The 20,966-nt window shown below is 39.3% G+C and overlaps 2 protein-coding genes across 2 annotated transcripts; one reads left to right on the plus strand and one right to left on the minus strand.

The window, feature by feature from the left end:
• Nucleotides 1-2,214: 2,214 nt before the first annotated feature.
• LOC145003782 (uncharacterized) lies at nt 2,215-3,275 on the plus strand. Its single transcript, XM_078962698.1, has 2 exons — nt 2,215-3,138; nt 3,216-3,275. Exons 1-2 carry the CDS (start codon nt 2,215-2,217, stop codon nt 3,273-3,275), a joined length of 984 nt encoding a protein of 327 aa, XP_078818824.1.
• A 10,396-nt stretch (nt 3,276-13,671) lies between these two features.
• LOC145003793 (uncharacterized) lies at nt 13,672-14,265 on the minus strand. The gene has a single exon (XM_078962710.1). It carries the CDS (start codon nt 14,263-14,265, stop codon nt 13,672-13,674), a length of 594 nt encoding a protein of 197 aa, XP_078818836.1.
• Between the last annotated feature and the right edge of the window lie 6,701 nt (nt 14,266-20,966).

Below are 20,966 nucleotides of genomic sequence, written 5' to 3' on the forward strand. Positions count from 1 at the left end.
AGTGTAGTAAGAAAATTATGTATAGTTTAGTGGAGAAATTCAATATTCCTCAAGGACTTACAAGTTACAATACCCACTCGGGTATATGAACATCAAGTATGTGGTAGTGTTGAACCCCATTGAGCATTTTCTCAATATTCTTCGTGTTTTCAGAATATATATATATATATATATATATATATATATATATATATATATATATATATATATATATATATATATATATATATATATATATATATATATATATATATTGCGAGCATGAACCAAACTCATAAAATGGAGTCTGTTCGAAATCATTCGGTCATTTAATTAAATGATTACCTAAAATTGACTTTTAAAGTTATAATAATATATATATTTCGAAATCAACGCTCAAACATGCCCCTTAAGTAAAAATCACTTAGGATTGATCAAACCAACCATTTGATGTTTTTTTTGTAACCAGAACATTGGAATGGTAGAAATACATAGAGACAAAACGGCAATAGATCATTCCAAGATTCGTATTTATTGTAGTATCAATTGAGCATACACATACGACATACATATCTGAGTGTTGTTTTGAACCAATCTTTTCGTCCATAATGGATCCAGAATTTTCATTTAAAGTTCACTATTTGCAATAAGATAAAACTATAGACGAGATATATGCAACCACAATTCATTTTGAGGCCAAAAAAATGTAACATTTTCCTTATTATGATCTGTTAAAACATGTTTGCATAATTCGTGTGAGGTGTATAAATTGGTAGAAAATATAAAATATCATATTATATCTAGTGGCGGACCTTAGTGGTGCCCTAGGGGTCCCGGGCCACTGCTCCGATGCCGGCAAGTAGTGTAAATTTTTTTTTTAATGTTTTTTCTATTGGGTGCACCGGTTTAAAACACGAGTGACACTACTAATATAGATTTATGTGGAAAAAAAAAATTAGTGTCACCCCTATGAAAATGTTTTGCGTCCGCCACTGATCATATCATATCATCTTCTTATCTTATATTATCTTATCATCATTATCATCATTATATACTTATAAATGAATCATTTTTCCTTTCACCACATTCATTTGAAACTTCCATGCATTTTTCCTTTCATCACATTCATTTGAAACTCCCATGACTTTTCAATTTTTTTTGATAATAATTATAAGTTGTTTAATAAGGTTAAATAAATATCAAACCTAAAGTGTAATTGTAATCATATATATATATATATATATATATATATATATATATATATATATATATATATATATAAACTAAATTTCAATATTAAAATAATATCTTTACTTCTACTTATAAAGTTATGTTTGTTAACTTTTAGGGAAAATGACGTATAGACCCTATAATGTTTATAAGGTTGACCCATTTAGCCACTTAATTTATTTTATGGCTTAATAAGGGAACAAATTACTCTTTGTCGGGTCGATTAAGTCCTTATTTCAATTTTGAAGGGGTTATCCGGTCATTTTAAGTCCACGTCCTTCTACTAACACCACATCGGATGCTGACTATGACTTTTGTCTAATGTCATGTCATTAATTAGTCGCCTCCTTCTTAATGTCGGTATATGCTTTATAAAAGAGCCCTTTTACATCTACTATTCAACACTTCATAGGAAAACCCTTTTTTGTGAGCTGCTTCTGAATCCTCAAGCATGGAACTCCTATTTTTACAAGTAGATGTTCACTTCCAAGGAATGTTCGCCAGAAACCCCATACACTACACCAGTGGAATTAATCAGAGGTTTTCAGACATCGATTTCGCAGGAATGGACAAGGATGGGTGTGTTGCATTCATCGAAAGGTTTATTGGGGAAATGTGTGAGAAGCTCTATTACTGCGAACCTGATATTGATTTTCCAAAAGGTTTGACTCTAATTTGCAATGACCCCGATTATTACGACTTCATAGCAATTGCATATGAATGTGGTGTTATACTCCCTATGTATGTAGACCATTTAGGGAATAGTAACATACAGGAATGGTTGGATGAACACAAAGACGAGTTTGTTGGTAATGTTGAGGAAGAAGTACTTGATGGTGCAGAACTGGTTAAGGAAGTTGGACCAGGGCATCGGGATGTGGGTGACACAAACGATGAGGAAGAGAATGGCGACGATGATGACGACGAGGATGAGGATGTTGATGGTGATGAGGATGACCATCAGAAGCCTCATTTTTTATAAAGGGTAATGAGATTCAGGTAGAGATGGGTGAGAAAGCAGGTGCAGGTGATTTTTTTGAAGAAGACATGGGTGACAATGAAGATGTTTATCCCGAATTGCCAAATATTTTCAATGATAAGCTCAATTGGAAGGAGCAGGAACTTGTTTTAGGTATGAGGTTTGAGAGTCCTAAGCAATTGAAACACATGCTTTGTAACTATGCTGTCGCGAATGGTTATCAATTATGTTTTGTTAAGAATGATACTAGACGATTACTTGTCAAATGTTGTGATGGCAAATGTACTTTTAGGCTTTGGGGTTCTTGGATGAGTGAAGATAAGTCTTTCCAGATAAAATCTTTTATTGGTGAGCATAATTGTGCAAAGAATTTCAAATTCGGATCAATTGTGACTTACAAATGGATAGCGACTCACTTTAAGCACCAATTTTATAACAATCAAAAGATGAGCGTCCGAATGCCTAGAGAGGAGGTAAAAACCGATTTTGGGATTAATGTGAGTATGAGTCAATGTAGGAGAGCCAAGAAGTATGCATTGAGTCTAGTTGAAGGGACAATAGCTGAGAATTATGCAAGATTATGGTCATATGGTGAGGAGATTAGAAGATCAAATCCTGGATCCACAGTTAAAATTTGTGTTGATTCAGTGTTTGATGGTAAGAATTATTTCAGCAAAATATACATATGTTTTGCTTCAGTAAAAGAGGGATGGAGGGGAGGATGTAGGAGGATCATTAACCTCGATGGTTGTTTTCTGAAAAGTCTTTGTCAAGGGGAGTTGCTTTGTGTTGTGGGTAGAGATGCTAACGATGGAATATTTCTGATTGCTTGGGCAGTTGTTTCTATGGAAAACAAAGAGAACTGGAAATGGTTCTTAGAAACTCTTTCAGAAGATTTGCAATGTTGGAATGATGGTAACGGTTTGGTTCTAATTTCGGATCAACACAAGGTATGGTTCAAAACTACTGCATGTTCTAAATTTAGTTATTGTTATTCTAATTTCAAACATTTATGTGACTTATGTAGGGTTTGATTGAGGCAGTAAGGGAAGTATTTCCAGTAGCTGAACATAGACAGTGTGTGTGACATCCCAAAAATCACGGCCAGAAAAGACCGGTTTCATTTATGCTTTTAGAATAATTTCAGAGTAAATCCTTTTGATTTAAAAGAGTTGCGGAATTTGTTCCCAAAAACAAAACGTGACAAAATAATATTTACCAAAGCATTTCATAAAGAAATGTATTTTCATTATATAATCAAAACTTAGGATGTCATGTTCCGATACAGACCATAGAGCATAAACGATAACATTACAAGTCATTCAACAAATATATACATATACAAACTTGTAAACAAAACAACTTGATGATTCATCCATCTTATGCCCTTGCGCCACTTCCTATAATACAAATAAACTGAGTGGTTCAGGCTTGGGAGCCTGGTGAGAATATAGGGTTTTCAAACCACAATAAACAATTAAATTAATTTTCATCAACCAACAATAACCCAATTACCCATTCCCGTTATTCTCACTTTACGTCCCTAAAATAATTAACACAAGGGACCTATTCTAAGAATATTTCATCGGGGCGACAACACATGCTTCAGGGGTTTCCCAGCAATATATGTCAAATAAGGCAACCATGAGGGGGATGGAGTACATCGAATGAACACCCAAGTTCATTAACACCTACATGTGGCGAGCCTGCTAGCGTTCCACAGGACTGTCTAGAAAAGTTTGTGGTCATCATCTAAACTCTGATAGATGACTAAATCAAAAACAACATCGAGACCTCTCATCTGTTTATCACACATCAACTATCTACCCATGTTCTACCCAACATATTAGTAGATAAAAATATATATTTTTATACATAGTTTAAAACCTGTATAGCATTCTCATTCAATACATATTCCAAACAACAGATGAGACACATACACATAACACGTATTTCATAGAGAATAAATCATATCTATGAGATTGAAGAAAGTGAATATACATCCACACATATAACAACAAATTATACACATAACACGTATTTCGTATAAAATACTTCATAACTATGTATTAGAAGAAAGTAACTACACACTCACTTGATCAGAAGATGATCGGACAACACTACAACTTGTACAAGTAGTATTCTTCGGTAGATCTGGAAGATCTTCACACAAATCGGGCTCCTCGCGGGCAGAGCTTCGGCTTGGAAACTCTTTTCTTCTCGGGATCTTCGGGCTTCGGGACTCGCGATGATACCGGGGATTCGGGATATTTATTGCACGTAAATCGAGGTAAAACAGGAGAAAGAGGAGAGAAAATAGCAACCCTAAACGGCTGGCCCTTCAAATCTATTTATAGGGCGAAATTAGCCTTTGCCACGTCGTGACACCTTTTTCCACGTTGTAGGCTTGGTCGTCACTACATGCATCATCGCAAGTTGCGTCTGGGGGACTCCAGGAGGTGTCAGAAGACTTGCCACGTCGTGGTATCTGACAGTTTTGGGGTTTCGCGCCCCAAACTTCAGAAACACATAACTTTCGCATACGTACTCCGTTTTCAACGTTCTTTATATCGACGCGTAGGTGAGATTATGATCTACAACTCTCGTTTAGACTCCGTTGGCTAATTTTGACTTTATTTTTAATATATTATAAATATATTATTTATATATTATTTTTAGTAGGCCGGGACAGGAAAACTTCATTATAAATTCATAACTTCTTTATCCGACGTCCGTTTTCGCCTATCATTTTATCGTTTCACTACTATTAACGACATCTTCGATTCTCGTTTAGATTGTTTCGGCTAACAACGGCTCGATCTCAAATCGAGTATTCGGGCTGCATACTACTAAGTCGAAACTTCAAAAAATCATAACTTCCTCATACGAAGTCAGATTTAGGCGTTCTTTTTATGCACACTCTCGGTTTAACGAACTCTTCAAGTTTCGTTTAGATTAATAAGGCTACATATCGCTCTATCTTAAATTCGTATTTTACATCATTCGGCGTCGTGTTGGTTCTGTCGCGAAACTTCGACAGATCATAACTTCTTCTTTATAACTCGGATTTTGGTATTCTTTATATATTCGGAAACCTCGTTTCAACTACTACAACATTATCCAAAGATATAGGCTTTATCTACTATTTTATTTTGACGCTTATTTTTATTCTTAATTCATTTAAGCCACACAACTAAGCACAAAACATATAATACTCAAATAATAGATTCTTATTATTTCAAAATGGTTTACAAAGGTTAATGTAGACTAATACATTTTTATTAATGACAAGCCCAGAAACACAGGTGTTACAATTCTCTCCACCTTAGAATGATTCCGTCCCCGGAATCACACATCAACAAACAACTGCGGGTAGCGACTCATCATGTCACTCTTTGTTTCCCAGGTGAGATTCGGCCCATTTGTGTGTTTCCATCGGACAAGCACTAAATCTACCATCTTGCGTCTCAACTTCTTAGTCTTTCGGTCAACGATTACTTCAGGTTCTTCAATCAACCTCTTGTTCTCATCAATTCTTATCTCAGAAATTGGAATTATGTCGGGAACTTCTCCTGTGAACTTCCTTAAATAACACACATGGAAAGTGTTATGAACTCCATTCAGTTATTCTGGTAGTTCGAGCTTGTAATCTTGGTACCCAACCCTATGAAGAACTTTAAACGGTCTAATAAACCTTGGACTTAATTTTCCCTTTTTACCAAATCTTATAAGTCCTTTCCAGGGAAAGACTTTAAGCAAAACCGAATCTCCAACTTCAAAAGTCATTGGTCTTCGCTTTTTGTCAACATAGCTCTTTTAACGATCCTGAGCGGCTAACATTCTTTCCCTAATTATTTTCAACTTTTCAGCAGTTTGATGAACCATCTCGGGTCCCATAAATTGCTTTTCCCTAGCCTCAAGGCAACAAGACGGCGTACAACACTTCTGTCCCTAAAATTTTTGATAAGGTGTCATCTTTATGCTCGAGTGGAAACTATTATTGTAGGAAAATTCTACCAAAGGTAAATGTTCATCACAGTTACCTAGGAATTCTAGGGTACATGCTCTCAGCATATCTTCAAGTGTTTGTATTGTTCTTTCGCTCTGACCATCAGTCTGCGGATGGTAAGTTGTACTTAAACACAACTTGGTACCTATTTCCTCTTGTAGACTTTTCCAAAACCTTGAGGTGAAACGGATATCACGATCTGATACAATCTTTAACGGAACACCGTGAAGCCTTACAATTTCCTTCACGTAAGAATTCGCAAGATTTTCCATATACCATTTTCTCATTGGCTGCTATGAAATGCGCACTCTTAGTGAATCGATCAACGACCACCCAAATCATGTCGTGACCATTCTTTGTTCTGGGTAGTTTAGCGACAAAATCCATAGAAATGCCGTCCCATTTACCCATAGGTACAGGCAAAGGCTCTAAACTCCCATATAGTTTCTGATGTTATGTCTTGACTCTAGCACAAGTCACACACTCGGCTACATACTTTGCAACATCAAGCTTCATCGTCGGCCACCAGTAGTAGGGTTTCAGGTCCCTATACATTTTAGTGCTACCAGGATGAATCGAGTACATGTTCTTGTGAGCTTCTTCCATCAGAAGATCTCTGACTCCTCCTGTCTTAGGCATCCAAATCCGATCTTGGAACACCTTCAGTCCATGACTGTTTATACCGAACACCAAGGTTTTGCCCAAACGTTACTCCTTTCGGTCATTCTTCTCAAAAACTTCCTCTTGAGCCTTCTTTATACTCTCCACAATTGTAGAGACAACTTCTATTCTCAACGCTCTTGGCCTCTTCCTTTCAAGATTGACTTTCCGACTGAGGGCATCAGCAACAACATTAGCTTTACCAGGGTGGTAAAGTATCTCACAGTCGTAGTCCTTAAGTAACTCTAGCCAACGTCGTTGCCTCATATTCAATTCTTTCTGACTAAAGAGATATTGGAGACTCTTATGATCAATGAAAAGTTTGCACTTCGTGCTATAGAGGTAATGCCTCCATATTTTTAGGGCGAAAACTACCGCTGCCAACTCCAAATCATGAGTCGGGTAGTTCTTTTCATGCTCCTTCAACTGTCGAGATGCAGATGCGATCACCTTATCTCTTTGGGTCAAAACACAACCCAATCCAACCCATACGTATCGCTGTAGACAGCAAAGTCTTCAACTCCATCGGGCAGAGAAAGTATCGGTGCCTCACATAGTTTCTTCTTTAGCTTCTCGAATGCTTCTTTATGCTTATCATTCCAAGCATAAGTAGCTCCTTTGTGGGTCAAACCTATTAATGGACTAATGATCGAAGAAAAGCCTTGGATAAACCTTCGGTAATATCCGGCTAATCCCAAAAAGCTTCGTATCTCCATGGGACTTTTCGGTTGTTCCCACTTCATTACAACTTCAATCTTTGTTGGATCAACTATTATCCCTTCTTGGTTGACCACGTGAACCAAGAATTGGACTTCTCGAATCCAAAAATCACATTTGGAGAACTTAGCATATAGCTTATCCTTCTTCAAGACTTCTAACACTGCTCTCAAGTGTCTGCCATGCTTCTCTTGGTTTTTTGAGTAAATCAGAATGTCATCTATGAACACTATCACAGATTTATCTAGAAACGGATTACAAACCATGTTCATTAAATCCATGAATGTTGCTGGAGCATTGGTTAGTCCAAACGACATAACTAAGAACTCGTAGTGTCCATATCACGTTCTCAATGCAGTCTTCTCTATATCCTTCTCTTTCACTTTCAGCTGATGATATCCTGACCTTAGGTTGATCTTTGAAAAATAACTTGAGCTTTGAAGTTCATCGAACAGGTCATCAATTCTCGGCAACGGATATCTATTCTTTATTTTTGCCTTGTTCAACTCTCTGTAATCGATGCACATTCTCATACTTCCATCTTTCTTCTTCACGAATAACATCGGAGCTCCCCAGGGTGATGAACTAGGTCTAATGAAACCTTTGTCCAATAACTCCTGAAGTTGCATCATCAGCTCCTTCATCTCCGTCGGTGCTAATTGATAAGGTGCTTTTGCTATTGGCATCGTCTCTGGTAACAAGTCTATTCTGAACTCCACTTGTCTATCAGGTGGTAATCCAGTAAGATCTTCAGGAAATACTTCCGGATAATCACACACCATGGGAATATTTTGCATCACCTTTTTTTTCCTTCTTAGCGTCGATCACGAATGCTAAATATGATGTACACCCCTTGGTCAAACACTTTCTGGCTTTCATTAGGGAAATGATTCCAGAATTCACCCTGCGTTAATCCCCATACACCATAAATGACTCTTTCCCTGGCGGGTTCACTTTCACTATTTTCTTCTTGCATAAAATCTCGGCATCATTGGCGCTAAGCCAATCCATTCCCAACACGATGTCGAAACCGTTAAGTTCGATAGGCAATAATTCCTTGTGAAACTTATTCCCATTAAATTTGATTAAGATGTTTTTCATACGATGGCTAACAGGTATAAACTTGCCACTAGCAACTTCGACTAATAAAGCATTATCTAGTCTATCAACAGGAAAAGCTAGTTTTCTACCAAACTCATGCGAAATAAATGAGTAGTTGGCTCCAGAATCAAACAAAATTTGAGCAGGTAATTCATTTATGAGAAAGGTACTTGAAGCGACATCAGCTTCATCTTTTGCAGCCTCAAGTGTCATCTGGAAGGCTCTCGCCTTCAGCTTTGGTGGAATGTTGGGTTTTGCTGCCTCTTTCTTTTTCGGATAGTCCTTCAAAATGTGCCCCTCTTCGTTACATCAAAAAGCACATCCTCTTTTTGGACGGACACTCATTGGCATAATGTCCCGTCTTCCCACACTTGTAGCAGGTCACATCCTCACTAAATTTCCCCGAGTGCTTCTTCTTGCACTTATCACACCACTTCGCTTCTCCTCCTTTTCCTCTACCAAACTTTTCCGAATCAGATTTTGAAATTTTTTTCTTACCGGAACCAGATGTTCCCTCAAACTTTCTCTTCTCACCAACTTCAACCTTGTTGATGGTTCTCCCCTTAATCATGTTCTCAACAGATTTGGCAGCCTATATAGCTGCCTCTAGAGTATGTGTCTGACGTACTAGCACCTCGTACTCACATGGGAGTCCTTTCGCATACTGGTCCACCTTTGTTAGCTCATCTGGGACGATAAGCAAGGCAAACTCCATCTTATCGGTGAAGGCGTTTGTGTAATCGTCGATTAACATGTTGCCTTTTGTCAATGTCAGAAACTTGTTCTCCAACTCCAACAGATTTTGGGGCGTACAGAACTTGCGCTTGAACTACACCAAGAACTCTACCCAGGTCAACTGTAGTGGCTCATTAGGGCTTAGGTTCTTCCCCAAAGTGTTCCACCCATGAACTGACATACTGCGAAAGTAGTTTGCAACTTGCCTCTGCAACCACACGTCATGAAGGCTAGCTCCATTTTTGATATCCAATCCATGAATCCGATCGTGTCCTCCTTTCCAGTGAAGGTCGATAGTTTGCAAGTTAGAAAATCCTTATACTTGCATCCCATTCCATCATTCCTTCTATCCTGGTTGTTTCTCCTTTCACGATCATTCCTTCGTTCTTCTTGAGTCCCAACTTGACTCACAATGCGACTATTGTTCCCTTCCTCCGATTGTTCGAGAATCAGTTCGGGTTCCACAATGGGTATGATAGGTTCGTCCCTATTTCCATGCAACATCTTTCACATTTCTTCCTTTTACTCAGCTAACATAGCCCGAATCATGGCTTGCACTCCAACCATGGTGATCTATTCTGGTGCAGCAGCTTCAACAGCTACTTATTCAATTATAAGTGGTTGATTCCTGTTCTCGTTTTCGTTTCCAACACCCCTTATTGTTATTGCCATTCTTGATCTATACACCGAATAAGGTGAAATTAGATCCTCATTCACAATAGACACTCAAATCATCCTTATCACTCCGAAACGTTTACGTGCTAGTTCTAAATTCATAGATTTATGCTTACAATCCTACACACATAAGGTTTCCAGATCCGGTCGGCAATAGACCCTAGATCCGAACAAATAATATCATATATGGCAAACATATAACATTTAGCACATAAAGACATTTTAGGAAATTTTCCTAAAATAAACTAGTGCTTGTATCTAAAACATAACAGACACACCTCAAAATCTTCACTTAGAATTCTAAGTTTAAGTCTAGAAATCCTACTAATTCCTAGTTCGCTTAAACTAACGCTCTGATACCAACTATGACATCGCCAAAAACACGGCCAGAAAAGACCGGTTTCATTTATGCTTTTAGAATAATTTCAGATTAAATCCTTTTGATTTAAAAGAGTTGCGGAATTTGTTCCCAAAAACAAAACGTGATAAAATAATATTTACCAAAGCATTTCATAAAGAAATGTATTTTCATTATATAATCAAAACTCGGGATGTCATGTTCCGATACAGAGCATAGAGTATTAACGATAACATTACAATTCATTCAACAAATATATACATATACAAACTTGTAAACAAAACAACTTGATGATTCATCCATCTTATGCCCTTGCGCCACTTCCTGTAATACAAATAAACTGAGTGGGTCAGGCTTGGGAGCCTGGTGAGCATATAGGGTTTTCAAACCACAATAAACAATTAAATTAATTTTCATCAACCAACAATAACCCAATTACCCATTCTCGTTATTCTCACTTTACATCCCTAAAATAGCTAACACAAGGGACCTATTCTAAGAATATTTCATCGGGGTGACAACACATGCTTCGGGGGTTTCCCAGCAATATATGTCAAATAAGGAAACCATGAGGGGGATGGAGTACATCGAATGAACACCCAAGTTCATTAACACCTACATGTGGCGAGCCTGCTAGCGTTCCACAGGACTATCTAGAAAAGTTTGTGGTCTTCATCTAAACTCTGATAGATGACTAAATCAAAAACAACATCGAGGTCTCTCATCTGTTTATCACACATCAACTATCTACCCATGTTCTACCCAACATATTAGTAGATAAAAATATATATTTTTATACATAGTTTAAAACCTGTATAACATTCTCATTCAATACATATTCCAAACAACAGATGAGACACATACACATAACACGTATTTCATAGAGAATAAATCATATCTATGAGATTGAAGAAAGTGAATATACATCCACACATATAACAACAAATTATACACATAACACGTATTTCGTATAAAATACTTCATAACTATGTATTAGAAGAAAGTAACTACACACTCACTTGATCATAAGATGATCGGACAACACTACAACTTGTACAAGTAGTATTCTTCGGTAGATCTGGAAGATCTTCACACAAATCGGGCTCCTCGCGGGCAGAGCTTCGGCTTGGAAACTCTTTTCTTCTCGGGATCTTCGGGCTTCGGGACTTGCGATGATACCGGGGATTCGGGATATTTATTGCACGTAAATCGAGGTAAAATAGGAGAAAGAGGAGAGAAAATATCAACCCTAAACGGCTGGCCCTTCAAATCTATTTATAGGGCAAAATTTTCCCTTGCCACGTCGTCGTACCTTTTTCCACGTCATGGGCCTGGTCTTCACTGCATGCGTCATCGCAAGTTGCGTCTGGGGGACTCCAGGAGGTGTCAGAAGACTTGCCACGTCGTGGCACTGCTTGCCACGTCGTAGTATCTGACAGTTTTGGGGTTTCGCGCTCCGAACTTCAGAAATTCATAACTTTTACATACGAACTTCGTTTTCGACGTTCATTATATAGATACGTAGGTGAGATTATGATCTACAACTCTCGTTTAGACTCCGTTGGCTAATTTTGACTTTATTTTTAATATATTATAAATATATTACAAATATATTATTTTTAGTAGGTTGGGACAGGAAAACTCCGTTATAAATTCATAACTTCTTCATCCGATGTCCGTTTTCAACTATCTTTTTATTATGAGATTTTCCATCTCGTTGTGGATTGACTAAGTATCCTCTATGTTTTGTTTTATATATATATATATATATATATATATATATATATATATATATATATATATATATATATATTAGACATACTCATTACACCACATATTGAGGTTAGTACATCTTCTTTTATTTACGTAGTTCTGATACATGCTAATTTTTGCACTGTAATTCTCTATCGAACTTCCCTGGGCGTCTACCTGTTGGTCCAGGTGATCAATCCGGCCAAGGGATGTTTCATCGTCCTCCCTTCTACATAGCGGTTTATAATTCTGCTCAATAGTGGGGTCTCATCGTCCTCCCTTCTGTATAGGGGCTTGTGGTTCTGCTCAAAAGTGGAATCTTCTCAAATTCCTTGCATTCCATGGTCTTGGTATTTGCCTTCCTTCCAGTGTTTCCAGGGAGTACAACCTGTTACGATGCGCCTCTATCACCTTGTATGGTCCCTTCCACGTCTGACTCAGTTTCCCATGGGGTTGTGAGTGGCTGACCTTATTCTTTCACAGGACATAATCCCCGACCCGGAAAGCCTTGTCCTTGACTTGCTGGTTGTAGTATCTTTCTACTACTTTTTTGTAGGCATCCTGACGCATACTTGAATGCTCTCGCCGTTCTTCTAAGAGATCCAAAATTTCCCTTAGAATTTCATTGTTTTCTTGCTCCTGATAATACTTCGTTCGTATTGATGCTATCATTATTTCAGCTGGTGACATCGCCTCGGCTCCATAAGCCAGGCTAAACGGTGTCTCTTTTATGCTAGTCCCTGGTGTGGTTTGATATGACCAAAGGACTTCTGGTAGTTTGTCTACCCAGTTACCCTTTGCTTTGCCAAATCGCTTCTTAATCCCTTATACTAACATCGTATTAGACACCTCTGTTTGTCCGTTGGCCTAGGGATGTGCCATTGATGTGAACCTTTGCTCCATTCCTCTTTCGATGCACCAATTCCTGAAAGGATTCTCGGAGAACTACAAGCCATTATCACGAATCAAAACTTTGGGCGTACCAAATCTTATTATGATGCTTTTCCATATAAACTTAATTATCTATTTTTTGGTGATACACGCCAACGGTTTGGCTTCTATCCACTTTGTGTAATAGTCAACCGCCACGACTAAGAACTTCACTTTCCCTGGTGCTTCTAGGAAAGGACCGATGATATCGATCCCCCACTGATAAAAAGGGCCACAGGCTGTCTATAGTCGTTAATTTGGATGGGGTACTACCTGTGCTGGAGAGACAGTTTGGCATTCCACGCATGCTTGGGTTAGTTCGATGACATCTTGATGTATGTCTGGCCAGTAGAGTCCCATGTATAGTACTTTTCTTGTGAGCACCCACACTCCCTCATTTGCTCCAGCTGACCCTACGTGGGCTTCTTTTAGAGCCTTCTTCCATGACTCTCCGTCTATGCATTTGATCCATGGAGCCGTATGACCATTTCTATACAGCGCCCCCACCCCCTAGATTTCATATTGGGGGGCCCGTATCCTTGTTTTTCATGCCTCTCCGTGATCGTCGGGAAGTATGCCATGTTGCAGGTAATCCATGATAGGCGTTATCCAGTTGGGTTGTGTTGTAGATAGGGAGTCGACTTGATGCTCATCAATGCTCCGCTCTTTTAATACTTCCACCAAAACTTCCTTAGAGAGGTGCCCGAAACATTTTGATGCTAGCTTGCTGAGGGCATCTGCTTGCCTATTGCTTCCCCTCGAAATCTGCTTTATTGTGAAACTCTTCAGTGAGCTTGTGATTTGTTGTATCGCCTTGATATACCTTTCCATCCGTTTATCTTTTGCTTCGAATTCTCCCGTGACTTGGTTGGCTTCCAGGCATGAATCGGTCAGAGCTATAATCCTTTCCGCCCCCATTTTTACTACCAATCTGAGACCGTCCAACAAGGCTTCATATTCGGCTTCTTTGTTGGAGGTATGGAAGTCGAAACGTAAAGTGTATGTAACTTCTTCACCCGTAGGGCTGGTTAGGATTAGCCTCGTGCCCGAGCCTTCTTTACTAGAGGCTCCATCCGTGTAACGAGTCCACTGATGGTCGGTTTTTTCCTCCGGACACCCTTGTCGGATCGTACCAATCATTTCTTGCTAAAATTCCCCTAGGATTTCAAGTAGGAAATCACCTAATGCCTGTCCTTTTATGCTCACCCTGGGATGATAGCTAATACGTGCTCTCCCAGCTCTATGGTCCATTTTGCAAGTCGTCCGGATGTTTCTGGCTTCAGGAGCACTTGCTTGATCGGGCAACTGGTTAACACATCTATCTGGTGGGCCTGGAAATATTGGCGGAGCCTTCGCGCTGTGTAGATTAAGGTGAGCACTAGCTTTTTGATGATTGAATAGTTGATTTCGGGCCCCTGTAAGGCCCGACTCACAAAGTAGATCAGGAGCTGCCGCCCTTGCCTATCAGCTACTAACACTGACAAAATGTCATCTTTTGATGCGGACAGGTAGACCTGCAGTGTTTCCCCCGGTATTGGGCTGGCCAGGGTAGAGAGTGTGTGTAGCACCTTTTTTATTTTTTGTAGCACAGACTCAGCTTCCGGTGTCCATCAGAAGTTATTCTTTTCTATGCACCCTTTGAGTGTGTGGAACAAAGTCATGGCTTTTTTGGCTGACTTGTAGATGAATCGGTTGAGCACCTTTAGCTTTCCATTCATCCCTTGGGCATCTCTTAGCCTGTTTGGAGAAGGCGTCTCCTCGAGCTCGCTTATCTTGGTTGGGCTTGGCTGGAACCGCTCCTTTGTCACATAATACCCCAGGAACTGTCCTTCTTCCACCCTGAAGGTACACTTGGCGGGGTTCAACTTCATTTTAGCTCTTTCAAAAGTTTGCAGCGTCACCTCCACGTCACGCGGTAGCCTCTGCTCGTCCGGGCTTTTAATGACCATGTCGTCGACGTAGACTTCGATGTTCCTGCCAATTTGGTTGGCAAACAGGGAATCGACCAGTCGTTGGTAAACGGCTGCCCCGGTGTTCTTTAATCGAAACAGCATTTTGTGTAGCAGAAGGTGTCGAGATCTGTGTAGAATGCTGTCTTCTCTTCGTCATTTTTGCTCATCAGGATTTGGTGGTACCCCTTGTATGCATCCAGGAAGCATTTCCACTAGAAACCTTGCAGGGACTCTACCTTCTGTTCTATCTCCGGTAGTGGGTAGCAATCCTTGGGACATGATTTATTGAGATCTAAGTAATCAATACACATGCGCCAATTGTCGTTGTGTTTCTTTACCATTACCGGATTGGCAATCCATGTGGGGAAAATTTTTTCCCTAAGGATTCCGTTGCTGTTCAGTTCGGCCACTTCTGCGTTGATTACCATTTTTCGATCTCCACCTTGGACTCGCTTCTTCTGCTTTATTTCTTAGCTCCTGGTTTTATCATTAGCTTGTGTTCTATGATTCCTAGGTTGACCCCCACCATGTGTGTGGGTGTCCAGACGAACACATGTTTATACTTCTGCAATAATTGAACCAACGCTTGCCTTGCTTTCGCAGGAAGGGTCGTTCCCACGTTCACTTACTGGTCTGGGTATTCCCCATTAATTATCTCTCCCCCATTTGATGAGTCTGGTCTTGGTCCCTTGGCTTCAGCTGAGATGTCTCTTGGTTGCATGATCTCGTAGCATTTGAGCTCCCTTGAGGGAGTGGCTGGGATTAACCCTGATCCCCGACTTGTGCTGAATTTCACTATCCCATGGATTGTTGATGAGATTGCTCCGAACATTAGTAGAGCCATCCGCCCTAATATAACATTGTGTTTTAAGGGATGTCGTATGACCACAAAATCCACCAGGGCGGTCCGTCGCTTGGTTTTTTCTTGGCCAGTTAGTGTAAACGGTAGGTGAATCGTACCTAAGGGCCACAAGATGTGCTCTGTGAATCCTATGAGTTGGACTGCAGTTGGCCTCAGGCCTTCCTTCCACGCATTCGGTAGCATCCGGAAACAATGTTCATAGATGATGTCTACAGAACTTCCTGTGTCAACGTACACTCGGTGAAAGATGACATCTCGAATGGATCCTTAGATGACTAAGGGGTTGTCCCTGCTCCAGCCGGTTGGGCTTGGGTCGTCCATGGAGAACATCATCGCCTGCATTGCTTTTGTGATGCTTAGTGCATTTGTTGTGTGTTCTGCTCTCCCCCTCTTGTGGTGAATCGCAAGGATTTCTAACCTACAATTTGCCCTTCCAGCGGCATCTTTGGGGTTTTCTGCATCAAATTTGGCTCGTATGCTCTTGGAAATTTCTATCACGTTTCCATTTAGTTGCTTTTCTTCAATTTCCCTTTTTAGGACTGAGCAGTTGATCATTTCATGTTTCCTACTCTCGTGGTATTCACAATACCGCGTCTTGGTGCCTTTTGTCGCCGGTTTCTCATCGACTGTGTAGACTTCATGTCGTCTTTCCCGCCTCTCATCTTTAATGAAAGGTCTGAAACTCCCCTGCAACCGTCTATCTCACCCTGTAAACTTGCCTCCCCACCCCCCCCCCCCCCCCCGAGGATCGTGGTGGGGAGTAGGGTGGTGGTTTCGTTTGCCAGCAGAGGATGTCATGACATTGAGATATGCTTGCTTCACCTTATTCTTGGCGTAGGAATCGTTCCACTCACTCCTTTAGTTCCGCTCTTGTTTGGGGTTGCTTGACCATGAGTTTATGGGACAACGACCTTGGTAACAATCCCCATGTGAATACTCTCGCGATCAACCCCTCATCATTCTGTGGGACATCTAGCGTTGCTTTGGTGAACCTTGCGAAATAGTCCTTGATTGTCTCCTCCTCTCTATGTTTACACCCAATGATCGAGTGACAGTCAACCTTGTACTTCCGGAGTTGCATGAAGTTAGTTAGAAAAAGGCACTTCAGTTGGCTAAAGTTGCTGATGATGCCTGGGCGCAGTGTCTTAAACCATTTCCCTGCATTTCCATCTAAGGTAGTGGGGAAGTATGTGTACCAGAGCCGTTCGTCTAACTTGAGGGACGTCATGGTCCATTCGTGTGTGTCAATGTGGCTATCTGATTCGGTAGTACCATTATATGTTTTAAGGTGGGAGAGTTTGGCAATGTTAGGGATTTCGTATTCCAAGAGTTCTATGACGAACAGTGATGTGCCCCTTCGTGACAAGCAATCTTGGTTTGGGGTCCACTGAGTGAAGTGATACCCTGGCTGTTGCATTGCCAAAAAGGGTTGTACTAACATTTTGTTATAGGTCGTGAGGTTTGGCGTTACTGAGTCGTAGAAGTTTGACGGTTGAAATGGAGTAGGGAAAGTGTGGGACATGGGTATTTGTTGTTGGGTCATGGGTATCAGCTGTTAGGCTATGGGTATTTGCTGTTGGGCCATGGGTATTTACTGTTGGGCCATGGGTATTTGTTGGTAAAGTCTGAGTGGTAGTGCTGACACAGTGCCCGCCATCAATGATGGGTGGTTATATGGTTGTGGTGTAACACTTGGGCCTATTATACTATTGTTCGCATGTAAGCTGTTTACGAAAGGCGTTATGGGTGCTGTTTGGGAGTTGCTAAAACCGGTGGTGTTAGGGAATAATGGTGGCAAAGGGGGCACAAGGTACTAGTCAGGCACACCGCTATTTGGGAATGGTGGGGGTGTTGCGTGGGTCAGGGTAGATGGCGATGTTTGGTTCTGGGTTAAGACCGATTGCATGGTTGTTGCAACGAAGATTGGTAGACCATCTAGTGATAGTATCGTCACATGATACGGTGGTGGACCACCAGATGACGGCGCTGCCTCAAGAGGTAGTGGTAGGTCACTGGTGATGGTGTCACTTCAAGACATAGTGGCAGGCCGTCGGAGGATGGTGCTGCCTCAAGAGGTGGTGGCAGACCACCAGAGGATGGCACTACTTCAAGAGATGGTGGCGGGCCATTAGAGGATGGCGTTGTTGGAGTGTTGGTTCCTTCCAACGACGCCATCGGATGTATGGGGCTATGTGGTTGTTCCGATGGCTCACCCACCTTCTTCTTCGTCATGTGTGGTTAGGTTGAAAGAGAAAGAGAAAAGGGTTTGCGTATCTGTTGTCACACAAACGGATGGTGCCAAATGATGCGACCTAGCTCCAAACCACCTTGGCTGATGTGAGATGATCGATGGAATAGAACTTGAGAGGTCAAAAAGATGGAAGAAAACGCCAGCGGCCTTCCGAGGGGAAGTCCCGGAAAGACACTCCGACGGTCAAGTTAGTGGGATGAGTATGGAAGTATTAAGGTGAATGGTCTGGAGAGAATAGCTTACCTCTCAAGGCAGAGTGACCGACATTTTATACTTAGGATCCTCCTCGGTTCGTACGAGGGACAAGGATTGCAGCCCCGACGAGATCCACCGTCCTTATTGGAGGACCATGCTCCACGTTCGTGTGTGGTCCAACGATTGGTCCAGGCGATAGTGCTCAGGTCGTGTTCTTTGTCGCCTGGAGTCGTGTTCCTTAGACTGTAGCTGAGGATAACCTTTAGCGAGGGCAGACTTCCCATGCGGTCGCCACTCATGGGTCTCGGGCGGTCAGGACGGCCGAGCCGCCATCCCAGGCTTCATTAGGAACTCCTCGTCGGGGGTACTCTTGTCTCTGGCTCGCTTTGAGGGGCGCGTCATCATATTCTAACTTTATTTCTTAATTTTTTGTTCGACATAACAATAAATCATATAATTATGGCATTTTCATTAAAGATTCTTAATTACTTTAGTTGTAATTTCTACCAACAATCATACAATGCTAATTCTATTTATAAAATTAAATAAACGAACTTCTTTCTCATTTTATTTGTGTAGAATGATTATATATATATATATATATATATATATATATATATATATATATATATATATATATATATATATATATATAGTGCGGTGCAGTTTTAACCGTGGTTTAATAGTTAAAAACCGCAAAGCGCACCATGTAGTGCGGTTTATAAAATTAGAAACCACAAACCGCACAACGGAAGTTCTAAACACGTTATGCGGTGCGGTTTGATGCGGTGCAGACAGTTTATGCGGTTTGGGTGGTTTAGAACTTCCGCTATGCCAACCAATATTTCTTTTTTTTAACATGCAATTTATTTGACTTTTCATTGGTAACTTTGTGTTACACATTTATGGTTAGTTAATTGCTTAATTTATTAAGTGTAGTTTTTTATGAAATAACCAATAGATATTTATAGTAAATATTATTATTGTTTCATACTTAATGTTCATCGTAATCACATTGATTTCAATCTATTTTTTAACTTTTATTTAATAAATCCATTATATATATATATATATATATATATATATATATATATATATATATATATATATATATATATATATATATATATATATATATATATGGTTTCTAATGATATCATTTCACTTATTATTATTTTTTTCTTAATAGGTATGTTAAGTTACAAATATTTTTTATTTTTAGTGTAACTTACCTCTTATAATTTTTTTAATAATTATGATAAACTTAGCAATAAGACATCTAACTTTGTATTCAAATAAGTCTTTAGAAATTTTTGATTCATAACAATTATTTGCAATACCTCAATAGTTTTTTTTATTAGTATATATATTCAAATACCTACTTATTCATCAATTCGTTTATATTTATTTCAAAAGTTTACTTTAAAAAATATATAATGTTGACATCTTCATATTCACCACAATTATTTAGAACAAATATAATTTTTTATTAATATAAATTGAATTATTTATTTATTTATCATTTCGTTTTTATTTATATAAATATAGTACTTTAAGTGTAAACGTTTAATATTTACATATTTTTATCATTATATTTTTAATAAACTTGTGTAATACACGGATCACACACACACACACATACATATATATATATATATATATATATATATATATATATATATATATATATATATATATATATATATATGTCAAAAACTGAAAATCTATTGCATAATTCATCTAAAAATCATTTTTCATACAGATTAAGACAATATAAAAACCTCATTTCATCTTCCTTTCCATGTAATTTTGCCTAAGCCGATGATGTGCATGTGCATGAACAGTTGGTGTATATTACCATGTATATGGCATCCACCCCATCTTCATTTCCAATGTTTTGTGTCATTTCTTGTGCCCCCTAATAGTTTAGAGAAGGCACAAGGTATTTTACTTTGAGATGGTGCTAGTCGTAAACAACATCAGATCTTAGCTCTATAAATGCAATAAATGGCTTGTATTATCATTGTGTCGAATTACAATAGGGAGTATTCAACCGTCCTCAAAGGCTTCCAATATTCTAGTGTTAATTGCTACATAAATTTAGCACTAGGGTATTGGAAGCCCTAGAGGACCGTTAAAGAACTCCATTGGTAGCTAGTCACAGTGAAATGTAAAACATCTCGGTGTTTTTTCTATTACATCTCGGTGTTATTTCTATTAGAACTCCATTGGTATGTGCATTGAATTGCAGTCGTGACCGACGTCAATGGTAAACATGCAAGTTGCAGTTTTTCATACTCATCCAGAAGGTAAAAAACATGGACTAGCTCTCAGAAAAAAAAAAAAAAAAAAAAGTAATAGAAAGCTTCAGTGAAAGCTTGTTCTGTTTCATCAAGTTATTTCTATTCTCGTCATGTCATCCCATACTTTCTTGTATACAAAACACAACCTTAAAGAATCAAAACCCATTTTTGGTTCATATGCTTCATGGAAAATATTCGTTTTGTTACGACATGCGCATGTAGGTTCATATGTTCCATGGCGTGATTCTTGTTGCAACTTGCAAATGTCATTTTCAGAA

Source organism: Lactuca saligna, chromosome 1, assembly GCF_052625555.1.
Source record: "Lactuca saligna cultivar CGN05327 chromosome 1, ASM5262555v1, whole genome shotgun sequence".
Taxonomy (NCBI): domain Eukaryota; kingdom Viridiplantae; phylum Streptophyta; class Magnoliopsida; order Asterales; family Asteraceae; genus Lactuca; species Lactuca saligna.

Bases quoted from the DNA above. Each gene is read 5' to 3' on its own strand.
- LOC145003782 (XM_078962698.1), top strand. From the start codon at position 2,215: ATGGGTGAGAAAGCAGGTGCAGGTGATTTTTTTGAAGAAGACATGGGT. The intron at 3,139-3,215 runs GTATGGTTCAAA...TGACTTATGTAG, and splicing joins TAATTTCGGATCAACACAAG to GGTTTGATTGAGGCAGTAAG.
- LOC145003793 (XM_078962710.1), bottom strand. From the start codon at position 14,265: ATGATTGGTACGATCCGACAAGGGTGTCCGGAGGAAAAAACCGACCAT.